Source organism: Camellia sinensis, chromosome 5 (genome assembly GCF_055761805.1).
Source record: "Camellia sinensis isolate YWXY chromosome 5, ASM5576180v1, whole genome shotgun sequence".
In the NCBI taxonomy this organism is placed as follows: domain Eukaryota; kingdom Viridiplantae; phylum Streptophyta; class Magnoliopsida; order Ericales; family Theaceae; genus Camellia; species Camellia sinensis.
In genome coordinates, this window is record NC_138965.1 from 28,875,001 (window position 1) to 28,887,409 (window position 12,409).

Here is a 12,409-nt window from a genome sequence, read left to right on the forward strand (position 1 = left end):
TTTTAGAAGATTGAATGTATATTTAAAAATTATCTGAAATGGTTATGATTTTTGAAATTATATATAAATTTTTGTTATGGTGAAAAGTTTGCCTATTTTATAATTTTGTTTTCCTGCTACTACTTGCGCTTCGATTTGGTGAGGCATGCGTCTCGCCTCGCGTTTAGGCTATAGGAGACTTTATTCTAACCTCAAGTGACCATGATTAGAAAACAAAATCACTTTTCCCGGGACAGATTTAAGATACCTCAAAATGTGATACGCAGCCTCCAAATGTGTTGCACGGGGATTATGCATAAACTGATTTACTATCCCAACTGCATAGGCAATATCCGATCGAGTGTGGGATAGGTATATAAGCTGTCCCACAAGTCTTTGGTACCTTTCCTTATTCATCGAGTTACGAACACCATTGCAAAGATGATGATTAACCTCAATAGGAGAATCAGCCATAGTCTAACATGCTTGTTTCTTCAAGAAGATCTAGAATGTACTTTCTTTGAGAAATAAAGATGCCTTTGTCAGACCTGACAACTTCAATCCCAAGAAAGTACCTCAACGGGCCAAGATCTTTGATCTTAAACTCCTTGGCCAACTCACATCCTTCTCATCATTCCCTGTCACAACTATGTCATCCACATATACAATAAGCACAATTACCTTATTTGCATTGTGTTTGACAAATATGGTGTGATCTGCATTGCTTTGCTTTCAATATTGCTTTCAGAAATTTGTTAAACCAAGCCTAAGGAGACTGTTTCATACCATATAAAGCTTTCTTCAAGCGATAGACTTTTCCAACAGTAGATTGAGAGGAGAATCCTGGTGGCACATTCATATAAACCTCCTCTTCTAAATCCCCAATGAAGAAATGCATTTTTCACATCTAGTTGCTATAAAGGCTACCCTAGGTTAGCTGCATATGAAAGAATGGCTTGAATGTAATTCATCTTTGCTACAGGAGAAAAGGCTTCTTGATAATCAATTCTTTATGTCTAGGTAATTCCCTTGGCCACTAGTCTTGCTTTGTACCGTTCAATTGGCCAGTAGCCTTCTGCATAATGGTGGACACCAACTTATTACACACTATTGGTTTTTTTTCACTTGGAAGAGGAGCCAACTCCCACGTATTTTTCTTGCTCAGAGCTTGCATCTCTTCTACAATAGCTCATTTTCACTTAAGATCATTAATAACTTCTTTCCAACCTTGTGCGATATACACAGAAGATAAGAGGCAAAACAAAAGCACAATATATAGGAGACGATGAATTATAGGACACAAATTTAGAGATAGGGTGTTGAGTACAAACCCTAACCCCCTTTCTAAGAGCAATAGGAAGGCTCAAATCATTAGCAATAGGACTGTCAACTATTGGTGAAGAAATAGAATAAGGTGCATTATCTGTAGAATCAGTGGAAACTGGATCTAGAATCGGCATGAGGGATGATGATTGGCTTGGTGGCACAAGGAATGGCTGCTTTTCGTGACACCATGATAAGTCTTAAGATCAACCATGTCCAAACGGCTCCCAATGTCAGGCTCACCACCAAAACCACTCTCAGGTTTCCCCTCACCACAAATAACAGTCTGCTAATTAGGAATAAAAAAGGATAACTCACGTTGATATGACATCATCTCATCCATTATACTTTTCCCCTGAGGAGATAGTGGAGAAGAAGTAAAAAAGGACTCAGTTTCATAGAAGGTGATATCTATACTAACATATACTTTTCGAGTGTGAGAATCATAACATTGTAACCCTTCTGAATAGCAGAATAGCTAAGAAAGGCACAACACAGTTTTAGGATCAAGCTTCCCACGAGTATGAGGTTGCAAATGAACAAAACAGATACACCCAAAAACCCGAGGAGGAAGAGAGGACGTGGGATAAGTCATAGGAAGAAGTGCAACAGGAATTTGAAATTGAAGTACATTAGAAGGCATACGGTTGATAAGATAAGCAGCAATAAGAACATCACCACCCAAAAAAGATTTGGGGACATTCATGGTAAACAAGAGCAAACGAGCAACTTCAAGGAGATGACCATTCTTGTGCTTGGCAACTCCATTCTGCTGAGGAGTGCCAACACAACTAGTTTGGTAAAGAATGCCATACTCCTTAAGATATGCCCGAAAACCACCATCAACATACTCAGTCTTATTATCACTGCGCAAAATTTTAATGGTAGCATTTAAGAGATTGCTTACCATTTTATGAAAAAGTGACAAACCAATGATACTCAGAAGTAGACACCTCAAGGGAAGATTCACACACATCAGTATGAACAAGCATAAAAGGAAAAGTACTTTTATTCACTGAAGGTTAACAAGTACCTTTATGCTTAGCAAGTTCACAAGCATCACAAACAAAATTATTCCTAGAACAACCTTGAACTAATGAAGGAAAATGCTTTTCTAAAATACTAAAGGACGGATGACCTAAACGATGATGCCACTGATGAAGGAACTTAGAAAATATGAGGAAGAAGAACTCCGAAAATATGAGGAAGAAGGAATATATTTCTGTTATATTCAAAACTTCTTATTTTACAAGACCAAATGACACTCCTTATATAGGAGATATTACAAACATCATTATAACCCATTATATGCCACTTACATATTATATATTACCACTATCTACCACTATCATATTATATGCATGCCACTATCTACCACCAGCACCACTATCATATTCTATACATGCCACTATCTACCACCAACACCACTATCATATTCTATACATGCCACTATCTACCACCAACACCACTATCATATTATATACATGCCACTATCTTATTATAACACAAATTTCCAGCACTCCCCCTCAAGCTGGTTTGAAGATATCTTCCATAGCCAGCTTGCTAGTCAGCTTATCAAATTGCTTCTTGTGTAGTCCCTTTGTTAGCACATCAGCTAATTGTTCACCTGTTGGAAGGTAGGTCATACAGATTATGCCAGCATTGATTTTCTCCTTGATGAAATGTTTATCCACTTCTATATGTTTTGTGCGATCATGTAGAACTGGATTATGAGCTATAGATATAGCTGCTTTGTTGTCACAATAGACCTTCATAGGTGTCGGGTGAGAAAGCTTTAATTCTTCAAGAATTCTTTTAATCCACATTACTTCACAGATTCCATGGGCAACAGCTCTGAACTCTGCTTCTGCACTACTTCTAGCTACCACAGTCTGTTTTTTACTCCGCCATGTAACTAGGTTCCCACCTACAAAGGAGCAGTATCCGGATGTTGATCTCCTGTCTGTAACACTTCCTGCCCAGTCTGCATCTGTGCATACTTCAACTTGAAGATGTCCATGTTTCTTGAACAGTAAGCCTCTCCCTGGAGTTCCTTTCAAATATCTTAAGATCTTATAAACGGCCTCAAAGTGCTCTGCCCCTGGTGAGTGCATGAACTGACTTACCATGCTGACTGCAAAGGCAATATCAGGCCGCGTATGAGACAAGTAAATCAATTTCCCGACAAGTCGCTGATATTGTTCCCTCTCTTTGACTTCTTCAGCCTTAGCAGCTTGTAACTTCAAGTTAGGCTCGATCGGAGTCTCTACCATCTTACAACCAAGCATACCTGTTTCTCCAAGGAGATCAAGAACATATTTTCTCTGATTAACGAATATACCTTCCTTGGATCTTGCAAATTCCATTCCGAGGAAATACTTGAGGGCTCCCAGATCCTTAATGTGAAATTCTTTTGCGAGTTTCTCTTTGAGGGCTGCTAACTCTGCTTCATCATTACCAGTTAAAATGATATCATCAACATAAACAATCAAAATTGCAATTTTACTGTTTTTTGAATGTTTATAAAATATTGTGTGATCTGCTTGACTCTGCGAGAAGCCACAACTGATAACTGCCTTCCCAAAGCGTTCAAACCACGCTCTTGGTGATTGTTTGAGTCCGTATAATGACTTGTTCAATCTGCATACTCTGTCGCTTCCAAGTCTCTGCTCAAATCCCGGCGGTAGGCTCATGAACACCTCCTCTTCAAGATCACCATTGAGAAATGCATTTTTAATGTCAAGTTGATGTAGAGGCCAATCTGAATTTACTGCAAGAGATAACAGTACTCTGATGGAATTTATTTTAGCAACAGGAGCAAACGTCTCCTGATAGTCGATCCCATAAGTTTGAGTGAAGCCTTTAGCCACCAGTCTCGCCTTGTATCTCTCAACGCTTCCATCTGCGTTACATTTTATCGTAAACACCCATTTACACCCAACTGTTTTCTTGTCTTTGGGTAGATCAACTATCTCCCAAGTACCACTTTTCCTTAAAGCATTCATCTCCTCCATGACTGCTAATTTCCAATTCGGATCATCCAATGCTTCCTGTATATTCCTTGGAACAAACAAGTGTGAAATCCTAGATGTGAAAGCTCTATGGTTTTTAGACAGTCTTTGATAGGAGAGGTAATTTGCAATAGGATGTTTAATGCAATTTCGGACACCTTTCCTAATTGCTATAGGAACATCAAGGTCAGAAATAGAAGGAATAGGATTACCTAAAATTTCGATGCCAGAACTCGGGTGGACATTCGGGTCATTAGGATGGACATTCGGGTCATTATTCCTCAGATGAAATTGCTTCCTAGTATAAACCTGAAGCTCAGGATTTAGATCATTTTGTAGTACTTCTCCCCCTAAACAAGAATCTTCTTGACTAGGCACCATAGAACTTGGTTCTCCTAAGTGATCATTATCAGACAGATGTGGTTTTTGTGTAGGATAAATGACATTGGGGAGCGGGATAGAAATATCCCAAAAACGGTCTTCTACTCCACTTGTCTCCCCCTGAAGAGAAGTGTTGGGGAAATAGGATTTTGTTTCAACAAATGACACATCCATACTCACATGAAATTTCTTGGTTTGAGGATCGAAACACTTATACCCCTTTTTGTTTGAGGAATAACCCAAAAAAACACATTTTATAGCACGGGGGTCAAGTTTTGAACGAAATTGGCTGGGAACATGAACATAGGCAGTACATCCAAAAACTTTGGCGGGTAAATCAGAAAACAACCTCGTGTCAGGAAAAAAAGTTTTGAGACAATCGAAAGGTGTTTTGTATGTTAACACCTTTGTAGGCATCCTGTTTATCAAATAAGAGGCTGTTAAAATTGCTTCACCCCATAAATATTTAGGAACATGCATGTAAAACATTATAGCACGTGCTACTTCAAGTAGATGTTTATTTTTTCGTTCTGCAATGCCATTTTGTTGAGGGGTATCCCGACATGTAGATTGATGAAAAATCCCCTTTTTTTCCAAAAACTCACCCAACTGCTCATTGAAATATTCTGTTCCATTATCAGAATGTAAAATACCAATTTTGGTTTGAAATTGGTTTTCAATCATATTGTAAAAATTTGTGAATAAATTTTTCACGTCAGATTTTTTATTCATCAAATAAATCCAACATAAGCGGGTATGGTCATCAATAAATGTAACAAATCATCTTTTACCAGAAAGAGTAGTGATTTTAGAAGGGCCCCAAACATCACTATGAATTAAATAAAAAGGTTTGGAAGCCTGGTAAGGTTTTGGCAAATAAGTAGAGCGATGAAATTTTGCAAAAATGCAACTTTCACAATGAAAAGAAGAACAATCAATCCCTTTAAATAATTCTGGAAATAAATGTTTCAGATAAAGAAAACTAGAATGTCCTAGCCTATAGTGCCATAGCATTATTTTTTCTCGAACAGAGATTGAACTAGTATTATTAAAGCTCTGAGCTTTTTTATTACTAACAGGTACTTCATCAAAGTAGTAAAGACCTTCAAGCATCCTAGCACGCCCAATCATCATCCCCGAGTTCTGGTCCTGAAATTCACAATGGGATTCAAAAAATGTAACACGACAATTAGAATCCTTAGATAGTTTACTGACAGACAAAAGGTTACAGGCTAAGTTGGGGACGTGAAGAACAGCATTGAGATTAATTTTCTCAGTTAGTTTAATAAATCCTTTTCCTGCAATAGGTGAAAAACTACCATCGGCTATTCTGATTTTGTCATGACCAGAACAAGGGAAATAGGTACTAAATAAATGGGAAAAACTAGTCATGTGATCGGAGGCACCGGAATCTATGATCCACGGAGAGAAGTTTAGGCAAGAGAAGGCTTTAGGATTTCTACCTGTTTGTGCCAACAAAACACTAGGAGTACCGGATGAGGAGTTGGATTTTATCAGCTTTAAGAGTTGATCAATCTGCTCTTTGTTGAAGGGACCTGAATCGGCTTCATTAGCGGTAGGAAAGCCACGATTCTTCTCTCCTTGTTTGCTGCTTTTCCAGTTGACAGGTTTGCCATGGATCTTCCAACACGTTTCGCGTGTATGGCGAGGCTTGTTGCAAAAATCACACCAGACCCGTGGCTTATCATCGAACCTGCGCTGGTAATTTGCAGCCTTGTTGGCCGCAGCATCGCTAATTAAAGCAGAAATTTCAATTGATTCACCAGTACCTTTTTTCTTAAGCATGACGCTCCTTCGGCTCTCTTCCCTTCTGACTTCGGCAAATACTTCGCCAATGGATGGGAGAGGAGGTCTGCCAATAATTCTTCCTCGCACTTCATCGAACTCAATGTTGAGGCCGGCAAGAAACTTGTAAATACGGCTGTCTTCCACAGTTTTCTTGTGGTGGTTGCAGTCGTCAACCGATTTCCATTCGTATGTGTTGAAGATGTCAAGATCCTGCCACAACCTTTTTAACGAATTGAAATATTTGGTGACGGAATCATCTCCTTGACGAATCTCTCCCAACTTCAAAGTTAATTCGAAAACTTGAGATTGATTTCCTAGGTCAGAATACATCTGACAAACATTATCCCACAATTCTTGTGCAGTAGGATAGCACATGTAATTAGAGCTTATATCCTCCTCCATGGAATTGACCAACCATGTCATAACCATGGAGTTTTCAGCGTCCCAACTGTCGAACAGCGGATCATTAACAGCAGGAGCCTTCTTGTCACCAGTGATGTAACCGATCTTTCCTTGCCCACGGATATACATCCGGACAGATTGTGACCAGCGGAGAAAATTATCACCATTTAGGCGGATGGTGGTGATTTGGACAGAGTGAGAGTTGGACGTTTTCACCGGAATGGCAGCGGCAGGGGTTGAAGTGGTTTCGGACGTGACTTCCGACATGGCTATGACGGTTTTAGGGCTGCTGTGTTTTTTGTTGCTCTGATACCAACTTAGAAAATATGAGGAAGAAGAACTCCGAAAATATGAGGAAGAAGGAATATATTTCTGTTATATTCAAAACTTCTTATTTTACAAGACCAAATGACACTCCTTATATAGGAGATATTACAAACATCATTATAACCCATTATATGCCACTTACATATTATATATTACCACTATCTACCACTATCATATTATATGCATGCCACTATCTACCACCAACACCACTATCATATTCTATACATGCCACTATCTACCACCAACACCACTATCATATTCTATACATGCCACTATCTACCACCAACACCACTATCATATTATATACATGCCACTATCTTATTATAACACAAATTTCCAGCAAAGGAGATGAAGAGAAGAGCCAGTAGTGCACTGAAGAGCCTGAGTGGGGGACAATGGTAATATGGGAGGAATAACATTCAGAAAGTACAGTCCACCATGTGCTCTTACCATTGCCAATCGTTTTCTCCGTTGCCAGTTCCTGAAAAACACAATGTGTAGGAAAAAATGTCACTGAGTAGTTTAGGGTAGTAAGGCTACTCGCAAAAAGTAAGTAGAAAAATTAGGAACATGAAGCACAGAAGAAAGAGAAAGTAAAGAGCAGAACCCTTTCCAGAGATGGAAGATAAAGTACCATCAACTACGCTAACCTTATCCTGCCCAGAACAAGAAGAATAAGAATAGAAAAGACTAGAGGCACCTGCCATGTGGTCGGTAGCACCAGAATCAATAATCCAAAAAGGCGATGAGGATGTACTAAGCGCACAAGTAGGAATGCCTGTGTGGGCAAAATTGAAGGAAGCAAAAGTTAAAGGAATTGTGTAGGTGGAGAATCAAGTTGAGTCATCGAATGCCTGAGAGTGTGTAACTCATCCTGAGAAAGAGCACTGGGCTCACTAGAGGTACTAGTAGCAATTTCAGACACATGCGCTTGTGGACGAGCTGTACTACCGCGGGCACGACCCCGAGTAGGACGACCATTCAATTTCTAACAATGCTTGTGATCATGTTGGTCTTTCCCACAGTAATCACACTTTAATTGATCCTGATCAACCAGGGGACCCTTACTAGCAAACAAAATTGGATTGGGCTTAGGATCACGGGTGGATGGAGCAACAACCAAAGCAGAATGATCATGAATAGAGGAATGAATGATAGCACTACGTTGACTTTCCTCTTGTTGAGCAAGTGCATAAGCCTCGCGTAAGGTGGGGAAAGGGGAACGACTCAACACTTGAATGCGAATCTGATCATTCTCCAAATTAAGGCCAACAAGGAAGTCAAACACACGCTTCTTCTCCATAGTCTGCTGAAATAAAGTTGCATCCTTGGAACAAACAGCCTAGAAACTTCGATAATAATTAAGTTCTTGCCACACACTACGTAACTCAGCATAGTACATCGCACGTGATTGGTCCTTCTGATCCAAACCCCGAAGCTTCTTCTGTAACTCATATGCCTGTGCATCATTACTCTGTTGAGAATACATCTTTGAGGCAGTGGTCCATATCTTATAAGCAGTATTTAGGAGAAGAAAAGATCGACTTATGGTGGGCTGCATAGAGTTAATGGCCCCGTTTGGTAGAGCTGTGGGAAAGTGATTATAACTTATAACTTAACAGCTTATAGCTTATAGCAGTGAACATAAGCTGATTTTTGACTTATAAATTAAGCTTTTCATCCCCCACTCAAAGAATAAGCTGATTTTTGACTTACAAAAAGCTATAACCTGTATTGTTAAGCTGAACCAAACACATCAAAATAACTTAAATTAAGCTAAAAGCTGAAATAAGCTGAAAATAAGCCCTACCAAACAAGGCCAATGAGCCAAGTCATAACCAAAGCGTTCTCAAAAACCCATTGAGCACGTGAAGGGGCATCACTTGTAGGTTGGGGAAGACCACTGGCAATGTAGCCAGTCAAACAGCAAGCAGCAATAGCAAGACTACAAGAATGGGACCTAATCAGGTAGTTGGAGCTATTAAGTTTCACAGGACTGATTTGAAGAGAGGGACTATCATTAAGGGTTTTAACACGATGCACTCCACCCTTTTCACTAGCCTTAGGGTCCTTATCCTCAACTTCAGCCATTGAAAATCAATCCACACAACAAATAACAGCCAGGAAGCCAAAACCAGAGCCAAAAAACCAACTGAGAAACAACAAGGTACCTTTAGAAATAGAGACAGCCAAAATGCAGTTAGGGAAGCCAAAAACGAACAGAAACTGAGAGAAACCTCACCAATCCTTCAAAACAATAACTCTAGCCCCTCTATAGTGGTCTAGTCAGTTCCCAAGTAAAGAGAAGAAACAACCCTAGAAGGGCTCCAGTTGTGGCTTTTGAAAAATAGCCATTTTTTCCCCCAAAAAATCAACAAAAATTGGAAAAATCACCAAATAATTAACAAAAAAATATTAAAATAGAATCATAGGGAAGGAACCCATTAAATTTCGAACATGGGGTTATTTTTATTTTTATTTGTTAACAAAAATGAGAAAAAAGAAGAACAATAGAATCAATTAGGGTTCTTCCCTCTTACACATGTATTTATGATATAAGACAGAAGACTAAAATGACATAGCTATCCTTAGACACTAACACTTAACACAAACATGTAGAAAAACGTAATGCAAATTGGAAACAAATGCAAATGGAGAGACTTGAACCCAAGAAGTATCCTAACTTGAGCTTTGAAAATGTTAGATCACCACTAGTCCCAACCCAAGAGCTGAGTTGTGAGGAAAGGGGCCGAACAATATGCTTATCAAGCTCTCCAACAAGGAGTATGAGTGATGATTGGCAATCCAACATACTCCTTCCTCTTCCACCGACCACCACACACCTCATTGTCCAACCCCTCCTGCCGTCCCCTCCTTTGCCAATTAGGTCAACAATATAAGTGAAGTCTATAGAGATAATGTTGGGGGATCTATGTAAAAAGCTTCTTGACTGAAAGATAATCTCTTTACCTTCTCTTCGCCTTGCAAGAGAATTATGCAAGTGGCAGAGGTAGAGAGGTTCCATTCCCTTCCGAAGGCTTCTTATCCTCCTCAACACCAAAACCAGTCCTGAATCCTGACAACATCAAATATGTGGGAAGAAGAAAGAGAGAATAAGAGAGGAAGAAAAAGAGAAGTGTGTAAATATATGTGACAGAGATACTTATCAAATAAAGAATGGTTTTGGATTTCTAACCACTTTATTTGCTAAGTTAAATTTTATTCAAAAAGAAGCGCCAAGGGGCTAATTTGTACTCAATCTGTCTTTTTATTTATTGTTTATATTTCTTAAGTGTACATTATATGGAGAAACTTTGAAGACAGAGAAAGGAAGGCATCCATAGAGAGAGAATGTGATGTGTATAAAGTCTGTCGAAATGGTTTAAACAAGTTGGAGGGTGGCACTCTCTCCCTCCCTAGTGAGCAAAAGGCCAAATGAACAGTTTAGAAGGGGAAACAATTATGCATGCTTTCCCATAGAAGTATTAAGTAACTCGAACTATACGTTGAGAAGTTGAAGATGAAAAATATGACATTGACATCAATGATAATTTTTGTTCCTGAATGCTCATTCTAAATGCCGTCTACTATTCTATCCTGTCCACATGACATAAATGGAACATTCTTGTTGCTGTTGAGATATCAGTTGATTATTATGTGTGGTGCATTTTTTCACCAAAACAATTGTCACTGAATTCCCGGAAATTTAATTATTATACGTGGTTCTGTGACTTCAAAATTTCACACATTGAGTGAAAAATGAAAATTAAATCTATGTAATAATGTAAGCTTGATGTTTATATTTATTTCCATTAGGTTGGGAATAAGGATTTTCTGTTGTGCTTCTAAATTAGTGGCCACAATATTTTTATTTTTTATTATTATTATTATTATTATTATTATTTGGCTTCAGATTCATTATGGGAAGTGGTTTAAAATAAAGGAAGTTTGGATCTATAAAATTTTGGCATTTCCTATGCTCATTTCTCCAATGATTTATCTCAAATATTGACCGGCTGACCTGTAAGTTATAAAAGTTGGACTAAGCTGAATGTAAACAGCTGTTTTATGAACACAGATGTGACCCTTTGTCTTACATCTGTGTCCTGTTCTGCGCAAATCATCTGTGCACTTGGATTTAAAGTAAACAATTATGTACTAAACTTTGGGTGACAACTTGCAAGCTTATTCAAGCCAAGGAAAAAATTGCCATGAAATTCCTTTCTAAGCTGTTGATACTTACAATGTACTGTTCCTTACGTTGTCATTATTGCACTGTTGCACTCATGAACGTTTGTAGTGATGATTTGCGGTATTTTACAGGAAGATCTTGCGACAATGGGTGTGATGATCCGTCACTACAATAATAAAGAATTAAAGGGTTATGTCCGTGTCTCTGTTGGTAAGCCTGAACACACAGATGCCTTAATGGAGTGTCTGAATTGTTTCTGTTGAATTTTTGGCGATGCCTTTTGGTCTTTCAAGTTAGAAATATTCACATCATTCAGATATAGTCCATATAATTGTACTTGTAGTGTAAAACGTGTTATTGAACTTTCAACTGTTTACGTTCTGTTTTATTGTTTTGGAAAGGTAGAAATATTGAGGTTTCTGTTAAATTCAAATAGATGTTTTATCTAAAGCCCGCACGCACACATACATACATGTGAGATTCATACCATTCTGGATGACATTTTTTTATTGAACTTTCAAGTGTTCACATTCTGTAGTTTGTTATGGAAAGGAGGAAATATTGAGGTTGCGTTCGACTTCAGTCCTGTGTTTTGTCTAAAATATATATGCATACAAGTTGAAATTCAAACCATTTTCATGGGACTTTTTTTATTTTTTTTTGTATTGAACTTGGTGTTTACACGCTACCAAAAGAGGAAATATTGAGGCAGCTAGTTGCTTGAGGTTCGTCTTTTCTTTTCGATTTTATCCTTTTATTTTGAATAATTTATTAATGGTGGTCTATATATTAAGTGAATGTTTTTCCATAATTACGCAAGCATTCTTGGCCAATTATGTAGCATGTTTTTCGCAATTACGCAGCATGTTTTTCGCAATTACGCAAACATTCTTAGTTAATTATCAAATACGTTTTTTTTCGTAATTATGCAAACATTCTTAGTCAATTATAAAATATAAATATTTTATTTTTTGCCAAATTACAA

The 12,409-nt window shown here is 38.2% G+C and overlaps 1 protein-coding gene across 2 annotated transcripts in view; it reads left to right on the forward strand.

Annotated features, from left to right (window-relative positions):
* LOC114290029 (histidinol-phosphate aminotransferase, chloroplastic) overlaps positions 1-11,874 on the forward strand; it is a 27,774-nt gene extending 15,900 nt beyond the window's left edge. For both annotated transcript variants that reach the window (XM_082868475.1, XM_082868476.1), the window contains one exon: positions 11,556-11,874. In XM_082868475.1, coding sequence (XP_082724601.1) covers positions 11,556-11,687 — 132 coding nt within the window. In that variant the 3' untranslated portion in view covers positions 11,688-11,874. The remainder of the gene's footprint in view (positions 1-11,555) is intronic.
* Positions 11,875-12,409: the final 535 nt, after the last annotated feature.